General features: G+C 42.6%; 1 protein-coding gene across 4 annotated transcripts in view; it reads left to right on the forward strand.

Annotated features, from left to right (window-relative positions):
* The first annotated feature begins 2,408 nt into the window (after positions 1-2,408).
* TSEN2 (tRNA splicing endonuclease subunit 2) overlaps positions 2,409-22,456 on the forward strand; it is a 42,807-nt gene continuing 22,759 nt past the window's right edge. For 3 of the 4 annotated variants that reach the window (XR_004380755.1, XR_004380756.1, XM_032841495.1), the window contains exons 1-5: positions 2,409-2,507; positions 7,835-8,052; positions 9,358-9,439; positions 15,167-15,203; positions 20,873-21,401. Coding sequence is in view for 2 of the 4 variants with exons in the window: in XM_032841495.1 (XP_032697386.1) it covers positions 7,864-8,052; positions 9,358-9,439; positions 15,167-15,203; positions 20,873-21,401 (837 nt within the window). In the remaining 2 variants the exon portion in view is untranslated. The remainder of the gene's footprint in view (positions 2,508-7,834; positions 8,053-9,357; positions 9,440-15,166; positions 15,204-20,872; positions 21,402-22,456) is intronic. The other variant, XM_032841496.1, reaches the window with a different exon arrangement.

Below are 22,456 nucleotides of genomic sequence, written 5' to 3' on the forward strand. Positions count from 1 at the left end.
TTTGGCAATTTCCTTAGTACCACATTTTCCTCATTTCTGTGCTTTCTGTTGATTTTACTGCTTAAAATGGACACCAAGCAGAGCGCTGAAGTGTCGCCTAGTGTTCCTGAGCCAGGAAGGCTGTGATATGACTTAGAGAGAAAATACCTGTGTTAGATAAGCTTCGTTCAGGCATGAGTTACAGTGCTGTTGGCCGTGAGTCCAATGTTAATGAATCAACAGTAGATATTAAATACAATGTCTTTTAACAGAAAGTAAGGTTACGTACTGATCAGTTGATAGAAGTATTGTGGCCAGACTCTGGCAGGAAACTAACCCTGTATTTCCCCATGAGTAATGGTTCAGTATTCACTGATTCGGTGTTCATGGTGACGCTATAGAACTACTGTGAATCAGGAGAATCAACTACGTATCATATTATATACCATGTATATCTAAACATCAACTATGAATATGAAAATATATAATATGCAATAAAATTTAAATGTTTATCTATTAGAGAGACATTGAAATATTATGTGAAATTAAACGATGTCTAGGATTGCTTTAAAATATTACAGAAGTGGGATAAAGGTGTGTGTTTGTATATATATATATTATATATATATATATAATATATATATATGGAGAGTATAAGATAGACAAATTAGCAAAGGTTGAAGATTGTGGAAGTGATGATTTATTAGACTATTCTCTCTACCTCTGTGTTTGAAAATGACCATAACAAAAAGTTTTAAAAAACAGTAGAGGAGAAAATATTAGGGGAAGAATATCTAATCTGGTAGCTTTCACTCTGGACCCTCTGTTGGGACAGGGCTCCCGATGATGCCACCTGAGATGTCTGTGTGGATGAATCCCAAGCCCTTGAATGCAGAATACCAGGCTGAGAGGTTCAGGAGACCTGGCTGTAGTCTCGGCACCCCTCAGACTTACTCTGCTACATCTGGCAACTCACAGTGCCTCTGAGCCTATTTTTCTTATCTATTAAATAAGGAAATTGAATTGGACAAACTCTAGGTTCCCCTTCATTGTTAAAACGCTCCCATTCTAAAACCAGTATTTCCTAAATTGGCATGTTCTGGTATAACATTACAGCCTCCGACCCAGCTCTCCCTTCCCTGCCTCCATTCATCCTGATACACTATTCTGTGAACCTTGCTGAAGTTCTGTTTTTTGCAACATTCTAACCAGGAAGCTATTCTAATTTTGATTTATCTAAATCAAAGTCTGAACTCAGAGCTGACCGGTTAAGGCCTGTGCAGGTGGACCATCCATGGAAGCCCTCTGGTGAAGAAGGACCATGAAACAGGGGCAACATGGGGTGCACCAGACAACTGCAGAAACACAGAGGAAAGTTACCCAAGCTGGCCTAGGGAGGCAAGAGGAAGTAAACTGGAGGAAGAGATACATGACCTGAGGCTCAAGGAGGGCCCAGGAATTACAGCTGCAAACAGAGGGGAGAAGGATGTTCCAGGCCAAGGCTAATGTGTGTGAAGTCCTGGAGACAGGAGAAATTTGAAAAACGCTTGGATTTCAAAGACCATCACACCAGCCCCTTGAATCTCTCTGGCATTATTTGCCACCATTCCCTGTCACCCACCTTCCCCACCTGCCCCGCATGAGTGGTATGTGTGCTGGGGAGCCTGGGATTCATATTTTGGGAAGTATATTTGGGACTCCCCACTAGACCTCCTTTAAAATGACCAGGTCAGGATTAACTTTTACACTTCCCCCACGCCTTTTTGTTTTGCTCATCCTGCGTAATTCTAACCGCCCACTTTTCAGTAGAGGAAACAGGTTCAGTCAGGTTAAGTCACTCAAGACCATCCAGCCAGTGGAGGGGGCGACAGGGATTCAGATGCAGCTGACTCCTAGCGATTTTGTCCTTCACACTGCACAGGGTAGCCAGTGCACACAGGGGCTTTTAGTCAGGTGTTTGCGAGAGGGTGCTTCCTTACAGGTTCCCGGCATGCTGCAGCTTATGCATCTACACTGAGAAAGCTGAGGACAGCGTCAGGGCTATGCTTACAGACCCTGTTTTGTTTTGTTTTGTTTTGTTTTGTTTTGTTTTGTTTTGTTTTGTTTTTCCAGGGCTAGGTCGTATAATAAAATCTGGCGGCCTCAACTATGCCACCCCCCGCCCCGGGACAAACTCTAAATCTTCAAGCCTGGGTTAGAGTCTCTTTTCCACCTCCTAGCTATGTGACATAGGACAAGTAACTTGGGATCTCATGTAAAACGAATCTTGCGAGACTGCTGTGAGAATTAAACAAAAGTGGCATCTATACAGGAGGCTGTCCGTACGACCCCAGCGCTTACACCGGGCCAAAGGTCAGGAGTAGGCGCGGCTTCTGCGCACGCGCTCTCCGCAAAGACCCGGCAGGCATGCCCGAGGACTCTGCGGCTGCGCATTCGCCCGGTTTTGCGGCCGCACTGCTTGACGGCGGCGGTGACCGCCCACCCGCCGGCGTTACCGGGGTAACGACGAGCGCGTGGGGCTAAGGAAGGTAAGGCGCCGGGGCGAGCCGCTGGCGGTGTCCGGTGGCGCTGAGCGCGGTGGCCACGTCTCGCGGTGGGAGAGGCGACGGCGCCTTCTCTGAAAGCTCTCAAGAGCGGGAGCGGAAAGGGCGTAGAGACTCCCCGGGTTGCACAGCCGCCCCAGAGTAGGCCGGGCAGGGGAGCCAGGCTTCCTGGTTCCACCGGAATTAGCTCCTCTCCGGTTCTTCCAGCACCTGTAGCCCTTTGCACTTCTCTTCGTTCTTTCCCAAGAACAGGATGCCGCGTTCAGTGCTGTGGGCTGGGGACATAGAGGTGTATTGGACACCCGTCTCTGCCCGAGAGGATCCTCAGCCGCTAGTGCAGTTGTTGAAGGGCGGGGGGCGCTCAAGGAAATCCGCAGAGGGATGAAGTAAGGCAGGGAATTATGAATTTGCTGGGCCCTTAATACCTTCTGGCTTGTGTGAAGTCACTTATTGCAGTTGGAGCCCCCGTCTGGCTAGCATCTTGCACATGACAGGCCCAGTACGAGGCTCCTTCGCCTTCACACAGTTAACCCACTTAATCCTCACAACAACCTTCAAAAGGTTATCGTTTGTTTATGTGGCTTAGTGTCAGGTTCTGACTTGAAAGCTCCCCAGGGCCTGGATTGTTTGCCTTGTCCCTTTCATCCTTGCCTCCCTTATCCCAGGAGGTACACCTTTGGAGCTTCAAACATTTTTTAATTGGGAGAAGGTGAGCTTTACTGGGTGGGAGGTTTTTTAACCAGGTTTATTTGGCAAGGTGTTTCCAGGGGATTGGAAAATTAAATGGAGCTACCTCCCCCGTTTTTGCTTTGCTTGTTTTGTTTGGAATAAACATTTACTGAATACCTATAAACAGTGTTAACTTGTCTGCTCAAGGGAAGAATAAGGAGCAAGCCCTGCTTTTGATAGTAAAGTAAATGCACTTACACTTCTTGTGTCTGGAGTCAAGTATGCCCTGGGTTGGGAAAGGAGAAACAACAATCCCTTACAGGTGCATAGCACTCAGCCCCTCTGAGTCCCTTTCCTGCTCTGAACAATGGGAGTATACTTAAGGAGCTGTTGGGATTAAGTGAGTTTGAATAGGCTATCCTGTCACCAGTAGCTGGCAACTTTGGCTACTGCTGAAATCATCTGGGTCCCACCCCAGAATTTCTGATGTAATTGCAGTTAAGCTCTGAGCATTAGGAGTTTTAAGATTTCTCCAGGTGATTCTACGGGCACCCAAGCTTGAGAGCCACTATTGTATACCACCCAGAGTTAATTAATCTCTTTTCAGTTCTCATTCCCTGCTTGAGCCTCTGCGCTGACTCCCAAGTCTAAACCAGCCTTCACCTTCCAAACCCCTTGACAACTGGCCCAGTCATTCCTATACATACGTGTGTGGTTCAGACATGGGTCTCTTTAAGGCCAGTCTTCTTACAATGCTATGTCTCTGTGCACTGGGGCTTTGGGCAAATGATTGGCCCTCTCTAAGCCTGTTTCCTTGTCTGTGAAAGGATAGTAGTACCCATGTGTGTAGCATATGGCACAGTCCGTGCCTGGCATGTCGTACCTATGATAATTACCTCTTCTAATTTTATTCACATGCCACATCTTACATTATGCTGTTCTCCTCTCATGGCACTAAAGAAACATGTCTTAAATGCCTAATGCAGATAATGGAAGATAGTGAATGCAGTCCTTTCTCCCCCGTTTTGCCTTTCAAATTCAACACAAGATAATTCCTTCACAAAACCATGAAACTAGAGATCATTTGGTTTGTCCTATTGAATTTTTTAAGTAGCAGTTTTATTGAGACCATTCACATACCGTAAAACTCACCCTTGCAAAATATACAATTTGGTGATTTTAGTATATTCACAGTTGGGCAGCCATCACCACCACTGCAATCCAGTTTTAAAACATTTTCATCACCCTCAAAAATAAATCTGTACCTATTAGCAGTTGCTCTTCATTTCTCCCTTCCGTCAGCACCTGGTGATCACTAATCCACTTGTGATTCTATGGATTTGCTATTGCAGACATTTCTTATTAATGGTCTTATATGTGGTCTTTTGTGACTACTTTCACTTAGGGTAATGCTTTCAAGCTTCATATACACTGTAGCATGTATCAGCACTTTGTTCCTTCATTGCTGGTAATCCATTATATATGGATACAACACATTTCATTGATCCATTCATCTGTTGAGGGACATTTGGGTTATTACCACTTTTTTTGTTGTTGGGTTTTTTTGGCTATGATGAATCACTAAACATTCCGGTATGGATTTTTGCATAAACATGTTTTTAGTTTTCTTATATCTGTACCAAGGAGTGGAATCGCTGGATCATATGGTTATTCTGTGTTTAACCTTTGAGTGACTTCCAAACTGTTTTCCAGTCCTATTCAAGTTGAAGATGAAGAAACAGGGCTCAGAGAGCTTAAGTGGGTTGTGCAAGGTCACATGATAATGTCAGATTTGCATATCTAGGAGTCCTATGAGCCAGATTCTTGAAGCCTTTCCTGCCACATGGGCAGAGGTGACACCACCAGACTTTGAGGTTTTGTGGAAAGCAGGGAAGATTTTGTGGCAGGAACCTCTCTGTCACACACACTTGGGTTGGAATACAGAGTTCTTGCCATCAAGTGTCCTAGCTCATTCTTGCTTTTTTCTTAAAGAGTATATATTGGGGTGCCGGGGTGGCTCAGTGGGTTGGGCCTCTGCCTTTGGCTTAGGTCATGGTCTCAGGGTCCTGGGATCAAGCCCCGCATCGGGCTCTCTTCTCAGCCTCTTTCTCTCTGCCTGCCTCTCTGCCTACCTGTGATCTCTGACTGTCGAATAAATATATTAAAAAAAAAATCGTGAAAAAAAATAAGGAGAATATAGCAGCAATCTGAGGGAAAGTTCCAAACCAGGCAAATTATAACTTCATTGTCACTTGTTCAAGAGAATTTAATTGGAAGTTCTTGAAGTTAGCCATTTAACATTTCCTTTTTTTTTTTTCAAAAAATTCCAAATGTAGCATATACAAGTAGCATATACTAACCAGAAGTTAAGTTTCAAAAGTGAAAAATCTCATAAAAGTTCAACTTGCTCCTGAAAATGCCTGGAAAGTTTCTCACTAGATTCAAACATCCTGCCTCAAAAAAGCTGACATAGCATTGTTTAAGTTTTAGGATAAATTGCTGTTTCTTCTTCTTTTTTTTTTTTTCTTGCTGTTTCTTCTGAATACGAAATGTGATCATCAGCTTGGATTGAGGGATAAATCAGCAAGTGAAAATTTAGTTAAAATGCTCTTGGAAGAAAATCTCTTAATTGCCCATTAACATCCAACATACATGGCTTGTTATAAAGGCTTTATAGCATGTGTATAATGTATATATGAGTCATGCTCAGTATGTAATTCCATTGAGGGATCTTATTTAAAAAATTACTCTAGTGTTTGCTGCTTAGCATACTTGGTTATTTCTATGAAGGTTCCAACTTGGTGATTCTTATTTTTCACAGTTATCTTTGTAATTGGTTTTTTAATTTCTGTAACTCTTGCTTGTTCTGTATTTTCCTTTGTCCTCATCTAATTCCTCAATTTCTTTGAGAAGGCAGATAAAGGTATCATCACACACTGGACAAGGCATTCGATTTCTTTTTAATGGTCACGAACCCATAAAACCACTTACCTTCCACAGATTTGGCCACCATCACTGGCTGTTTCAGGCTTGGTTGCATCCGTTGCCCAATGGATCCTGGTATTAAGTGCAGGAGGCATTTTAATAAGCAGTCTTACTTTTTTCTCTTGGATCCATGTAGATGAAACATGAAAACTATATTTTCAAGCACTGGATCTGCTCTCCACTTAAATCAAACTGGGCCGGGACGAAGGGAGCAGCAGATTCAAGTCTCCCCTCTCATTCCAGGGCATCTGTTGGGAGAGTGGAGGGCCTGGCCCAGACGCTTGCATTGTTTACATTTTCCCCCTTTGCATGTGGTTGAATTTTCCTAAGTTAGATATATCTGCTGTGGCTCTTTTTCTTTATCACACGGTGCACTCAACTTCATTTCCTTCCTTTAGCCATTATGAAATTGTAGCCTGTTGTGTTACCTTCAGTTTGCTTTCATGTGTGTTATGTGCTTGTTTTGTCTCTTTAGATTGAGTATAAGGCCTGGAAGGGAGAGGTACTGACTTTGGCTTCCTTTACTTCCTCAGAGTGCTGAGTGCACCCTGGCTCAGGACTAAGACAAGGACAGACAAGGACAGTCTTGTCTAAGTAATTCCATAATTCTCTGGAACCCTTTGGCTCCTAACCTTGAGAAATAGTGGGCCTTCAGACAAGGAGGGTGGGTGGGAGATGCTGCCTATGCTCACAGCAGAGCCCCGTGAGAAGAGTGTAGGCTTTGAAATTCAACAGACCTGGGATCATCTGAATGGACCTTTTACAAAATCTCTCTGACCTGAACCTGTTTTCTTCATCTGTAAACCAGAATTGGTAGTGCTCATCCCATAATGATAATTAAAGCACATACATGCGTGAAGCTCATTATGTACCAGGTACTCTTCTCGGCCCTTTATGGAGTCTTAACTCTAAGATAGAATCTGTTTTTCATCCTTATTTTGCAAATGAGGAAACCAAAGCACAGAGAGATTAAGCATCTTTTGCCCCAAATTACACAGGTAGGACTAGTAAAGCCAATTCAGTCCTGGCATTCTAGCTTTAGAGTTCGTGCTCTTTGCCACTCACATTTGGTGGTACATAACAAACCCTGAAATAACGGTTTCTGTCATTGCTGTTATCACTTATTAATTTACCTTATAAATTAGAAGATGATTGACCTAATGTTTAGAATGTATTTTAAGGTCCTTTTATTTTGGAAAATAAAAATACTGACTAGATTTAATTCTTTGAGGACAGTGTCTTTTTTGGCTTTATCTTTATATAGCCAACACCTCTGATTATAATGAGGCCCTGGTAGGTACTCAGTAAATGTCTGTTGTCTGAGCAAAAGAACAGGAATCCTGTTGTGCTTGCTATCAGTAGACTTTTGCATGGCATTATGACTTCAGACATGCCACTAGGCCTCAGTCTTGTCCATGATAATTAGAAATATCATTACTGACTTCTTGAGCACAGTTTTGGGAATTGAGATATTTTAGGTGATTGGGATTTGTAGTGCTTGTACAAAATGTTCTCATTACTCCTTCTTTTAGTACACTGCTTCTAAATATTTTATTTTTCACATGAACCACAAAGTTTTCTGAGCCTAGAGATAAATGCATCCCCATTTTTGGTCAACATAGTTATGGATTGGCTATCTATTTCTTTCTCCTTATTATACTCTTTTAAAAACAGCTACCCTTGAGAAATGGCAGAAGCAGTTTTCCGTGCCCCAAAGCGGAAAAGAAGAGTGTATGAGAGTTACGAGTCTCCACTGCCCATCCCTTTTGGTCAGGACTGTGGGCCTAAGCAAGACTTCAAAGTGTTCACAGCAGAGCTGATAAACAACAATGTAATTGTGAGGAACGCAGAAGATATGGAGCAGCTCTATGGGAGAGTAAGTGTTAGAGGCTTTGACATGGCTGCTTTTGACAGCCCTGAGCCAGCTATCCTTTTTGCTTCCCCCCATTCACTCCCAAAAGCAAACCATAATTGACCCATATTCTTTCCTTGCCATTCAGTCCAGTGTTGGAGAGAACTGTGCAATTTGAATCAGGTGCCCTGAAGCCATATGTTAATGAGGAAGACTACTCCCCCACCCTTGAACCCACATTGCAACAACATAGTAAGGTCGTGCATTGGCCTTTCTTGTCTTTCAGTTATAAAAGCCATGCATGTTCATAAAAATGTCAAGCAATTTACAGAAATCTAATGGGTAAAAAGTAAAAATTCCCCTCTCCCACTCCATCTCCAGAGGTAAACACAGAGGGGTGTGTTGTTCTGGCTCATGGACAGGTGAGGCTTCAGTATGTACTCTGGTTCCTTATTTGTGATCTCGTCTCTTTGGGGACCTCTTCTTAGATGAGAACAAGTTCTAGTTTTTGTGTTTTCCGCCCATGATAGGTTCAGGTTGAGATTGGTAGCCTGTTTCCTCCCCACCTCACCCCCATCCATAGCCAGTTTGTTACTGGAGGCTTTTTTTTTTTTTTTTTTTTTAAGTAATCTCTACCCACAGCAGGGGGCTTGAACTCACAACCCTGAGCTCAAGAGTCACATGCTGTACCAACTGAGGCAGCCAGGTGCCCCAACTTGGGAGCATTTTTTAAATAGCTTTATTGAGGTATAATTTAGTGCCATAAAAATTCACTCATTGTAAATGTGTAATTCAGTGATTGTAGTAAATTCATAGAGTTGTGCAGTCACCATTACGGTCCAGTTGTGGAGCATTCCCATCACCACAAAAAGTTCCCTTGTACCATTGCACTTAATCCCTGCTCCCACTTCCAACCCATGTCACCCACTGATCTACTTCCTCTCTAAAATGTCTTTTCTAAACATTTTTATATAAAATACATATGTTGTAGCCACCTTCTCAAAGTGGGATACAGCAGGTGGCACTGATCCTTGTGAAATGGGGCTCTAGGCCAAGGCCCTGCCTCTGCCTGTCCCATTGCCTTAAGCTTACCAAACCCAGACTGAAATCATTAGGTTAAGACACAAAAGGTGTACTGAAAACTTACTAGAACTCTTCAAACAATCAGAGATAAATGCTAAGATCTTCATTAGTAATCATTAATCAGGAGGAAAATGTAAAGCTAAGAAAAATAGAATGAATCTCTTGTTAACTCAAATAGTTATTTTCCATCAGCTATAAAAATGGTAACTAAACATGAACTAACTTTGTTTTCTCTTTTCCTGGAAGGGTTATTTTGGAAAAGGTATCCTGTCTAGAAGCCGTCCAAACTTCACAATTTCAGATCCTAAGCTCATTGCTAAGTGGAAAGGTAAATGTGTACCTCATTCAGTTCGTTTGGCAAATTATTTTTTTTCATCTTTGATCTTACACTTTAGATTACATAGGAGAATTCTCTGGAGAAGACATAATATGCACAGTGGCAATTTTACTGCTAAAACTAGCAACCATAATAATTCTGATCAAGGTGAAAGGATTCTGATGATTGGTGAAAATGAGTTTTAACTAATTTCTGGAGTTATCAAAAGTGTTATTCAGGTTTTTCTGTTGTTAAACATTGACTAGCAGGGTACTGTGCACTCAGAAGGTACTAGTAGTTTAAGTACCTCTTTACCTGTATGCAAAATGAGTTTTATATTTTTTATTTCTAGGATTAGAATTTAAACAATAACCATAACATTAATGAATTTGTTAAAACATTAACTAATGTGTGTAGTTCTTACTTGCTTGACTCGCCTTCTTTTAACTTAAAAATCTTTTACCTTAGTGTGTTTGTCCAAGGAAGTCTCATGGTGATTACATAACCAATGCCAGCAGATAAAAACATAATTGGGATTTTTTTGTAAGAAAAAATACAAATTAAATCTGCACTAAAATACCATTTTAGCAATCAGATTGGCAAAAATCCAGAAGTTCGACCATATTCTTCTTGGGGAGGCCCAGAGAAACACTCTTCACGCATCGCTGGTAGGAATGCAGGTGGTACAACTGTCACGGAGGGGAATTTAGCAATGGCTGGCAAAATTATTTATATGTATGCCTCCCCCCCCGACAATCTTCCTCTCCCCCTAACCCCTAGCCACTCTAATATGTTCACTGTGTCTCTGAGGTTGCCCATTCTAGATACTTCATTGTAACTGGAATCATACATTGTGAAGCCATGTTGTAGCGTTATCAGAACTTATCCTGAATAGTATCCCATTGTATGGGTATCCCATGTTTTGTTTATCCACTCATCCAAAGATGGGCATTTGGGGTGTTCCCACGTTGGGTCTGTTATGAATAGTGCTTCTGTGAATGTTCATATACAGGGGTGTGTGTGTGTGTGTGTGAACATATATTTTCATTTCTCCTGGGCATATACCTAGAAGTGAACTTGCTGGCTCTTATGATAGTTCTGTTTTCATTTTTTAGCAAATGCCAAACAGTTTTCTACAATATCTGCCCCCTATTATATTCCCACCAGCAGTACACAAAGTTCCTAATTCTTCCACTTGTTATCTTCTGGGTTTTGATTTTTTTTGTCTGTTTTTTTTTGATAGCCATCTTGGTGAGTCTGAAGTGATAAAAATTTTTAATGTTAATAAAGTCCAGTTTATCTGTTTTTTTCTTTCATTACCTATGGTTTTAGTGTCATATTTAGGAAACCATTGCCAAATCCAAGCTGATGCAGATTCTCCCCTGTGTTTTCTTCTAAGAGTTTTATATTTTCAGCTCTTAAATTTAGGTCTCTGATCCACTTTGAGTTAATTTTTGTGTATGATATAAAGTAGGGGTCCAGTGTTTCGCTCGTGGATATCTAGCATTTACTTTTAACCCAGCAATTCCATTTCTAGGAATTTATCTGAAAGATAGACTGGCAAAAATATGAAAAGAAATTGCACAAGGCTATTCATTGCAAACTGTTTCTTATGTTAAAGACTGGAAATGACCCAAATGTCCAGTATGAGGGGACTGGTCAATTAACACTGTACTGCATTCATACAATGAAGTACCATGGAGCTGAGCTAAGAATGAGAGATAACTGGGATGTGTTCCTAAGCAAAGAAAGCACAGTAAGGGGGAGTCTGCGTAGTATGCCATGGTTTATCTGAAGGTAGGGGGATATAAATATATTTTTGAAATTTAAGGAAGGATAAATCACGGATTCTTTTTAATGCCTATGGTGGAGGGATGGGACAGGATGGAGAAAGAGGTGCGACTATAGATTTAACTTTGGAACCTTGTAAATGTGTTACATGATTACAAAACAAAGTTAAATTTTAAAAAGTAATTAAAAAAAAAGTGGAATCTATATATCAAGTTGGTGGTATAGCCATGGAAGAAAACTATTTTGAGTGACTGTAGAACATGGTGACTTGAGGTTCAATCCTAATAGGATAGACTTTGTGTCAGTTATCTGTTGGCACAGTGTTGTTTAACCAGTGGCTTTCAGCAGCATCCAAATTGCTGAGAAGTCTATAGGTTTGCTGGGTAGGTGTGCTGATCTGGGCTGGATATACTCATCTAGCTGGTTAGTTAGAGAGATCAGCTGGCTGCTCTGATGGATTTAGTCCAATAATGGATCGAGCTGGACTTACTAGTGTCTGGTTGTCTGTTAGTTGGCTGTCAGCTGGTCTAAGATGGTCTCAACTGGGATGAGAGGCAGCGGGCACCATATATGTCATTCTTTTAGCAAGCTAGCCCAGGCATGTTCTCATGGTGCTTTTTGGACCTCTCTTCACGGCATGTTTGCTGTTACTCCAACTTGTCTAGAGTCAAGGTGTTTGGAAGATGGAAGACCTGAAGAGCTAGGGGCATCAGTGCAATCAACCTGCCCTATACTCTAAAGAAAGGAAGAGTTGCAAAATAATCTTCACATTACTTTCAGCAATTATTTTATAGGTGATAGCAATCATACAACTGACTGTTGTATGGATATTGTGTAGAAAAGCATATGATTAATTATGTTGGTGTGGTTGAGAGCCAGGATTTTCACAATAAACATCTATACCAGGAAGCAAAGAAGATTATCAAAAAGTGCTAGGCTTGTTTCAAAGGAGGCTCCCCAGACCAAAGAGGGAAACATTTGAACATCAATGAGAATAATGCTATAGGGGCACCTGGGTGGCTTAGTCGGTTTTAGTGTCCAACACTTGATTGCGGTTCAGGCTGTGATCTCAGGGTCGTGAAATTGAGCCCCACATCAGGCTCTGTGCTGAGCATGGAGCCTGCTTCAGATTCTCTCTCTCATTCTCTCTCTCTCTTGCTAAAAACAAACAAAAATAATTAATAATATGATTTGTTTTAAAATCCAGTCATTGGTAATAATATCTAAAAAAACGCTTAAATCTTTTAATTTTTGCTAGTACATACTGATACATTCCAGGAGAAATTCTCAGTTCACTTGTGGAGGATTCACCATTTTGGAAATTGGTAAACATGGACTGGTTCTTGGGGTCACTAAGTAGTGAGGGATTTCTCTCTATAGAAGATTCCTGCTAATAAACAAGAAATAATGGGATTAGAATAGCACCATTTTGCATCCTCTAATAAAGCATTGATCACCAGTGGTGTTGATGACATACAAAGAGACAACACATTTTTTTGTCTTGTGAGGGAAACACACAGCACCACCCATGAAGTAGGCTGCCCAAGATACTGAGCCTGAATCTGGTCAAGCCTCTAGATGCACTGATTTACAGGAAACAGGGTCAAAGAATGCGTTAATTAAGACAGTGCTGCTCAAAGTACTGAAGTGTCAGACAAGTCCTTTGCACCAGAATGGAAATAGATCCCCTACTATTTAGCTTTTTACCTATGGCTTCCCTCTCTGTGAACATCAGGCTGTGAAAACAAGGGGAGCTGAACTAAGCGATGTGTTGAGTGAGGCAGTTGCTTAAAGGTTGGTGCAGTCTCTTCTTGGACCATCCATGAGTAATTCAAGGACAGTACTGGGCCTGTGACCTTTGATGAGCCACGGTGTTTACAGCACAATAGGGACGTGATCCTCTGAGGCCAGACTAGGGGGAAGCTGTACAGGACAGAAGACCCAATTGCTTCAGTAAGTGAATCACAGAGAAGAAAAACATGTGGGGTCACATATATTAGAATCAACTTCAGATTTATCAGTCAGTTGTAACATATAGGCCTTAGATGGATTTTGAGTCTGATTTTCAAAAATTGTGACAGTCCATAGATTTTGGATGAGGCTAAGGAATTAATAGTAATTTTTAAAAGTAATAAAAGTATTGCAATTATTTTTCCAATTTTTATAATTGTTTTAAGTAAGCTCTATGCTCATGTGGGACTTGAACTCACAGCCTCAAGTTCGAGTCACATGCTCTACCAACTGAGCCAGCCAACGCCCCCAATTTTTTTATAGAAGGTTTTTTGTTTTTTTGTTTTTCATTTTTTTTAAGTCTTTAGAGAAATACATAAGCGCTACTTAGAGATACTGTGATAGGATGTGAGGGATCTTTTTCAGAATAATCTGGAGACAGGAGAATGAACAGAAGAACAAATGAAGCAAGACTGGCCATGAGTTAATTGTTAAAGCTGAGGGATGGCAACGTGGGAATTTATTATACTATTCTCCTTACTTTTGTATGTCTGAAAACTTTTTTCATTTTTTCAAAAAGCGAGGGAAAAAAGTGGGGGAAAAAATAGCATAATGACTCCCACCATCAAGCTTCAGCAGTTACGAATATTTGGCCAGAAACCTAGAAAGCTTTCAAATAGTATGATGATCTTAACAATTGAGAATCTTCTCCTGATCTGTGTAGGAACTGAATTTTAGACAGTAATAGAAATTTGAAGGAAAGGAATTTATGCCAAGGAATCAGAAATGAAGCTTGTGGACTGCCCTGAAGAAGTAAATCTCAAATGTCCATTTTAGGAGGGTCTTCAAATTCTGGCTTCAGCCTCATCTTCCACCCTCTCTCTGCACTCTCTTCTACTTGTTGGCACTACAGCCACATTGGGCTACTTGCCATTCCATGGACCTGCCATGCATTTACTCTCTCAGCCTCTGCATGGCTTCCCCTGCCTCCTTCCCTCTGGTCTGCCTGGTGAACCCTCATTCACTCTTCAAGAGCCCAGCTCAGCTACTCCTCCTCCTTGGTGTTTTTTACTAAGCCTTTCAGGTAAAGTGAGCTACTCCCTTTATACTCCTTTTACTCTTCAGCTTGGGTTAGAATCAGTCATTTCTGGTCTGTCTCCCCAACTGGGCTGTATCTCAAGAAGAGAGGATTTACTTTCTTACTTCTATGTCTCTAGTGCTTGGCACATGGATGACTATCAGTAATACATGCTAAATTGTCATTTTTATTAAATTTACCAGAGGAGGGAGGTCATGACACAGTGAAAACTGACAAATTCCTAAGGAGGTAGGAGTGTGTGAACTCCTAGTGTTTTTAAAGCTGATGATCATCTATTCCAAGCCTTTAATGCCCTGGGCAGAAGGCTGAGTTTGGGTAAGGAGAAACGATTTGCTCAAAGGCAGAGTGGAGGAGGATGAGGATTAAAACCCACACCATCAGGTGATCAGTAAATAATACCGAAGGTGGAAAGGCTCAACCAGCCAGATACCCAGAGCTAAAACCCAGAACTCCCAGGTCTACACCCAGCACCAACACTGCCATGAAATTCACTTCATCAACCCTTTTTGTAGGTACATGTAGGGCACTTTGACTGAAGATGCCTTATGGAGCATGGGAAAATGGCAAAGTGTATAACTTTAGGGCGTCGATATTCTCATCCAAAAGTTCAGAGGTGGCAGAGAGGTTTCCTCTTGCATGCCATTGCTGCTGCGCTGCGGTGTTGAGAAGGATTTCAGGGTCACATCTGGGCACAGCAAGAGTGCTGTGATCAGTCAGCATTGCCTTCCAGTGGGTTCAAGGAATGATGGCTTATAAAGCATGCCATTGCGGGTTGGGCAAGATTAGCCTTCTAAATGTGTGATTTGTGATTCTTGAAATTCTCTTTGTTTTTCTGGATTTTCAATGTGGTTTTTACCTTTAGGAAAATTTGTCTGAACAGAACTTTTTTGTTGTTACAGATATGAAGACAGACATGCCTATAATCACGTCAAAGAAGTAAGTCATGATGGCCTTAGCTTAAGTCAGAATTATGGCTTAAGTCAGATCTGTTTGTAGATAGCCTTTCCAGTGTGGTAGGTCACACCTTGTTTTTTTTGGCTTTTTTTTTTTTTTTTTTTTTTGGTAGTAGGTGTGTCCTTGAAAATTACGTCTGAACTTAATGTGCATCAAATCATATTTGAAATGCACTAAGTTAATTTTTTAAAATAATCCTAATCCAAATCCTTTGCCACTTCCAAAATATGAACAAGTGTCCTCTACTGTGTATGTCTTTAAGTGCTAGGATGTTTACACTTAGGTCTCGAACTCACCTCTTCCCTATCCTCTTTCCTCACTCTACACTTGCAGGGTGAGAGAAAGGCTTCCATGGAGGCTCTTCCTCATCTACTCATACAATCACAATTCCTTCCTCTGGCTTTTCTTTACGCTCTCCCATTTCCCGGAACTTCTCTTCTTGACCCCCCCAAGCACGCACGCTTCCTGGCTGTTGCCGCCCATCCCATGATCCAGCCTACATGTCACTCTCTTGGAGGTTTTCTTGTCACCACCACCCTCCCTTGGTGGGGCTGGTTCTTCCAGCTCCCACAAAGTCTGCCTTGATGCCCCTCGCTGTGCCAGCTGTCATACACCTGGATTTAGACTGTCAGTTCCTGGAGAGCAGGGACCAGGCCTGCTTCCTCTCTGCAGCCCCAACACAGAGTTGTCCCTTGGTGGGATTTTGTGGACTAAACGTTCATGTATTTAGATCCTCATTGTCCCTGAGAGGCAGCTCCAGTGGTGTCTCTTCTGTAAGCCTTCTAAAAATATTGAAGCCTCAGTGGTTTTTCTTTTTGCTTCTAGCACATACTGGCAGAATCTGACAGCTCCTATTCAGTTATGTGCTCGGTAACCCCATGGCCAGAGGAGTGGCCAGGGGCAGTGACCCCAGGGAGATCTCAGTGGCTGCTCTGGCTATACCTGCAGGCTGGGTGTGGGGGTAGGGTTCCAGTCTGTGGGAGGGGCCTGCTGAGAACCTTGCAAAGCCCCCATCCCAGGAGCAGCTGCAGGAAAGCTGCTGCGGTCAACACTAGGACTCAGAAACAGAGCAGAAGCCTGCCCCTCAGAACTGCATCCTGGGGGCGCCTGGGTGGCTCAGTGGGTTGAGCCTCTGCCTTCTGCTCAGGTTATGATTCAGGGTCCTGGGATCGAGCCCCGAATCGGGCTCTCTGCTCAGCGGGGAGCCTGCTTCCCACCCTCTCTCTGCCTGCTTGTGATTTCTGTCAAATAAATAAATAAAATCTTTAAAAAAAAAAAAAACTGCATCCTGATCGGGCTGGCAGTGGGCATGACATGGCGTCAAGCCAGTTTGAGTATGTTAGGTTCTGGGTGGGGGAGATTGTCGCCTGGCTGAAGTTATCCCTTTGTCAGCTCTGCAGTAATAACATTCCAAGCATTTTATTGATCCTTGTATTAGTTCCCTAGGGCTACCATAGCTCAAAAGAACAGAAATTTAGTCACATACCTCTGGAGACCAGAAGTCTAAAATCATCGTATCAGCTGGGCTGTGCTCCTTCAGAAGGCTATAAAGGAGGATCCTCCCATCTTCCATGCCTGGTGTGAGCCTCTGGTGGTAGCCAGCAATCTTTGACATTCCTTGGCTTATAGATGCATCCCTCTAGGCTCTTCCTCCATTCTCACATGGAGCTCTCCCTTGTGTATGTCTACGTGTCTCTGTCCAAATTTCCCTCTTCTTTCCTACAAGGAAACTGGCCAGTATCACTTCATCTTAACTCGGTTACATCTGCAAAGACAGTGTTTCCAGAGAAGGTCAGATTCACAGGTGCCAGGGGTTAGGACTTAACCATATCTGACAGTTCTGTCAGAAAATTATGCCCCCCCCATCACTTGATTAATTATTTGGCCATAATAATTGCAGTCAAAATCTAAATTGTTAAATATTAAAAGAAGTGCGTTCATTTTTATATTTTTAGGTTAATTTTCCAGCTTAAGTGCTTGTTGTAATTGTTTCTTTACTCTTCCCTCTGAAACGCTGATCCCCTTTCTCGAGTGAATTCACTCTGATTGGCTGTTTCCCAACAATAGTTGTCCGTGGGTGATGAGAACCTTCCATGTAATCCTCTCTGGAGGTGAGTGTCCAGACCCTTGGGTGATGCCCTAGGGGACTGAAGTATGTAGGTTGTGTCCTCAAAGGGCCAGTCATGAGGGAGGTGTTGCCCCCCTCCCCATTTGTAGTCCTCTGTTCAGCCAGCGTTTACTGCATGCCTGAGTGTTGGGTGTCGCGTAGGTGCTACAGATACGAGAGGAGGAAAAAATTTCATCCCTATTCTCAAGGGATTTACCGATAGTGGGAGCAGAAGAGAAGTAAACGATTGGACTGTTGTTCTGTAATAAACATTGCAGGGAGGTATTACTATGATCACTGTCATAGCTAACAGGTCCTGGCTCTCTGACAGTGCTAGCTATCAGTCTGGATGCTTTACTTGACCATCTCAGTTCATCTTCTCGAGAAGCCTTTGAGGAAGGCATAGTCATATCCATCTCATTGTATCAGCTCAGACGAGGCAGTTCAGCTTCAGAGCCTCCAAGGAGCGGACACAGGGAGAACAATAACGTGGTTTTACATGCTGGCGTTTCTTGGACATATTCCATAAATGAGGTCCTGTGCTGATAACACATTTGTGGACTGTCCCCTAAAGTCCTCTCATCGCCCCTAGAGGTAGGTCCTGTTATCTGACAGATGAGGAAACGCAGCCAGAGGAGGTTACATAACTTGTGTAAGGGCAGTACTTGGACCCAAGCAGACTGCCTCAAAACTGTTTTGCTGTGAATTTCCAATGACAGATAGGCATTCATCTGTAAGTGGGGGAGAGGGGCGTTCACCGTGCCAATGGAAGAGTGTGTTCAAGGCCATAGAGACAGAAGAAGCAGAGGCGTATTCAGATGCTACACCCTTGTGCAGTCGGGTGGCCCTGAAATGGGTCTGCTTTTCACCAGTCTCTTCACTGCTGCTAATCATAGCTGCCACCTTTTCCCCCTGCCACTCTCTCCCTTATGTCGCCTGACTTTTACTTTTCTCTTCCTGCGGCTTCTCCAGCAGTGTCCGGGGTTAATCGCAGCAGGACTTGGCTTTTTCAGGCATTGTCAGCCAATGAGAGGACACCTGCTCTGTGACTCATATGCCATATGTCTTAGTCATTTGTGTATCTGGCTGTTTGCATCACCAGTCTTGCTCAGAGGCTTTCTCCCACATGCTTTTGCAGCCACGCTCTCGTTTGAGCTTCCACAAAATGAGCATCTGAGGTCATAATGAGGCAGGAATGCAGGTGTGATTCTGGTTTTTTGCAGAAGAGCAAACATTATAGGGGTGCTAAGTGCTTTAGCTCAGAATCACATGAAAGAGCCAACTCCCGAACCGAGATCTGGTGCAGCACTTGTCCCCACAGAGCTGTCCTGCTCTCAAAAAGCAGGTAATTAAGGTGTACACTTCCATTCATTAAAAATGTTATTTGTGTTTTGTAATGTAATATGTATAAGTCAAAATGGTCTTATTTTTCAAGTCTCCCCCTAAAAAGCCCACAAGCATATAGTAACAAATATTTATAGAGTACTTACTGTGTGCTGAGCATTGTCCGTGTCTTGTCTCCTTTAATCCTTGCAACAAATCCATCATGTCAATATGGTTTACTCCTGGTTTACAGAGGAGGAGCTGAGCCTTTCAAGGGTTGGGTAGCTAGTACAAGAACATGATGGAATGAGAGTTTGAACTCGTATCTGCCTTGACCACCCTATTGCAGAGATCAGAGCCTCTCTCCTTCTCTGTGTGCTCTTTCTCTCTCTCAGGTTCAGATCTTTTGCTCAAAGGGGCAATAGTTGAACCTTACATCAGTGGTTCTTTCACATATTTTGAGTCAAGGAATTTGATGAAAGTTGGGGATCCCTTCCCCAGAAAGATATGTTGACACAAAAATTTGTGTTCAAATAAAGGAGATTCATAAATCCACAAAGCCTATCAAGCCAGTACTATAGGTGGCACGAAGAGCAAAGATTCTTTTTGAGATCTCTCAAATAAAAGTTCTTTTAACTGTATGCAACAGTGGCCATACTTTTCACACAGGTGAGAAGACACCCTGCCATTGTATGAGCAGCTACATTTTTTATTCTGATTATTAATAGTAATACATAACCCCTTTTTGCAGTAGTTGTCTCATTACCCCTACTTTCAGGTGGGGGAACAACCACAGAGAAGTTAAGTAATAGGCTTTGTCACGCGTTTACAAGTCAAAGAGTCTGGCTGATGTTCATGAGTACAATTGTGGTGTCTACCCTGCTTCTTCTTAGATGTAGGTGTAGCCTTGCTAGGTTTTACTCTTTAAATCTAAGATACAGTCCTCAGTATATAGGAAGGTGTACTCATCCCTATGTAGGATAGACAGGGTGTGGACAGCTTGGCGATTCCTCTGGGGAATCAGGGTTAAGCAGCCACAAATCTTAAAATATAGCAGAGGCCAGCTTCCTTGTTCAGTTGCGTACGAGATGCCACAGTTTATAAACTGTGACATATTCAGCCATCCATACGCAAAGCAAAATACTTAAGGTGAAGAGTAAAATTACCTCTGTCTTCCCACAAACCGTGTGGTCGTAGGTGGTTTCCAAGCCAACAGTTGTAGGTAGAGGCAAAAAGTGCTTGAGTTAGGGCACCTGGGTGGCTCAGATGGTTAAGCGTCTACCTTCAACTCAGGTCATGGTCCCAGGGTCCTGGGATCAAGGCCCACATAGGGCTCCCAGCTTAGCTGGGAATTGCTTCTCCCTCTTCTTCTGTTCTCCGGCTTGTGCTTTTTCGCTGTCAAATAAATAAATAAAATCTAGGAAAAAGGAAAAAAAGTGCTGGAGTTTCACATTGCCTTTAGCTCCGGCTGATGAGATTTCCAGTATGGTAGCCTGACTCTGTGTGGAGGCATCGCAGCAGCAGCATCAGGCCGGGCGTCTCACTGTGGCAGAACCCTCTTTTCTTACCTGTAACTTTCTATTACATGGAAAGTGTTCGGGGTTGCCTTTACATTTGAGGAACGAAGCAGATATTCCTCATCAAACAGTACTTCAAAAGTTATTATGAGAGAAAACGCCCTTTCTGCTAGGATGCTTGGCCACATGTATCCTTTCTTGCCATACGCAGTGAAGACCTTAGTAGGTACTGTGAAAAATATTTACCGAAGTTCTAATTTTGCATTCCAGTGACGAGCAAAGACTCTGTATACTGTGAGTGGGATATTTTTCTGAAAATGTTGTGATATCCAAAATTGAGAATAATGTAAAGGAAATCCTGAGAGAACATAGCCATATTCTCTTTGTAGTCACCTAAATCATTTGGCCGACCAGTTTTAAATTACATAAATATTCATACTTGGTCAAACTGGAGTCAAGTTTTTTTTTCAAAGTAAGAAAATTAAATGAAGCTCTAATAGAAACAAAACTAACACATGCTTATTTCAGAACAGTTAGAAAACACACACACACAAAAAGTATAAAGAAAACATTTACCTATAGCCCTCTACTGAGAAAAACTGCTATAAACGCTTTGACATGCTATGAACCCATCTCTTCTGCATGCCGTGTTGTGTTTTGAATATTGAAATTCAAGTGCTACTAACAGTATTTGCATCTTGCAGGTATCAGCATCGTGTGGAGTGGGCCGCAGAGTTCATGCGAGGACAAGGGCAGGAGGAGAGTACAGTGCAGAGAACCCTCCAGGATTACACAAAACCACTCGAGCATCCTGGTATAAAAAGGAAAGAAGGTCAATGGCACGATGAGAACTCTGAAACGACTTCCAAAATGGAAGTTACCACAGATAGAGAGGAACCTTCTGTGATGAATGGGGACTCAGGAAAGTCAGTTGACATGGACGGTCCCAGCAAGCCATCAGACAGTCTGCAGCAGGGCCCTGGGCCTGACCCGCTCGCTCCAAACGGCGTGGGTGAACCTGTGGCAGAGGTGGCCAAGCCACAACACCGCCCCCTGCCCCGAGTTTCTTGTGGCAAAGAAGGTGTCCTCCTCCCCCTGTCTGACACTCAGCCTGGAGACGGGAGCCAACCCACAGGTCTCTGTGCCAGCGAGAGGGTGCCTGGTGATGAGTACGTGCTGGTGGAGGAAGATGTGTATGATGAGAGCGAGAAGGAATGTGCCCCAAGTGAAGAAGTAAGTATGGCCGGCCCTTGAACAACGGGGCTTCAGACTGCATGAACCCACTTATACACACAAGGATTGGTGTGCAGGCTTTTGTTTTTTTGGTTTTGGGGCCTTTTTTTGATAAATACAGTACAATACTGTAAATGTATTTTCTCTGCCATATGACTTTTTAAAATATTTTTTTCTCTAGCTTTATTATAAGAATGCAGCATATAACACATATGTAAAATACATGATAATCAGCCGTTTATAATTGTTGGTAAGGCTTCCAGTCAACAGTAGGCTATTAGTAGTTAATTTTGGGGGGAGTCAGAGATTATATATAGATTTTCTGTGGCTGGAAGTCAGATCCCCTAGCCCCTGTGTTATCCAAAGATCAACTGAAGAAGAAAATTACTCACTTCCTCCAGAGCCATAAGTTTCTGGTCCATAGCAGATGTGGGCTAACCAGGATGCCCCTTACTCAGAAATGGTAGCAGGCCCATATTAAGTGCCCAGGGCATGTGAGAGGTGGTGAGACCCTCTGGGAGAACCAGCAGGCACTGGATCCCAGCCCTGGTGACCCAGTAGCTGTGAGAGTTATTTCTCCTAAAACCTCAAAGTTTGTGAATAACTTAACGTTAAAAAAAAAAAGAAAGTACAAATTAAAGCATGTATAATAATATTCTTTCCCTTGGGTGGGAAAAAAAGAAGTACTGTAGTAATTACACATAGTCTTGAGTGCAGCTGTGGTGCAGGGAGTCTCGGGTATGGAGGTCATCCAGCACAGGAAAAACACTGGAAAGCTCAAGAGCACCCCCCCCCACCCCCTACCGAGGGATGCATAGTCAGAGTCGGTTGCCCTAGAATTATCTGTAATAGCTAAAATGAGCAAATCTAATGGCTAAGTTGTATGTGAAACACCTGTTTGAAGAAATACTATCTAGCCTTTAGAATAGGGTTAATGGAGCCTGATAAGCTAGGCCCACCCTTCTGAGTTGCAAGTGGGTGAAAAGAAGTACTTAAATTTGACCAAGGAAAAGATCACAACCATGGGAAAATTTCATGGGGAACATAGAGAGGAA

The sequence above is a fragment of the Lontra canadensis genome, unplaced genomic scaffold, assembly GCF_010015895.1.
Source record: "Lontra canadensis isolate GAN:19392208 unplaced genomic scaffold, GSC_riverotter_1.0 scaffold124, whole genome shotgun sequence".
NCBI lineage: Eukaryota > Metazoa > Chordata > Mammalia > Carnivora > Mustelidae > Lontra > Lontra canadensis.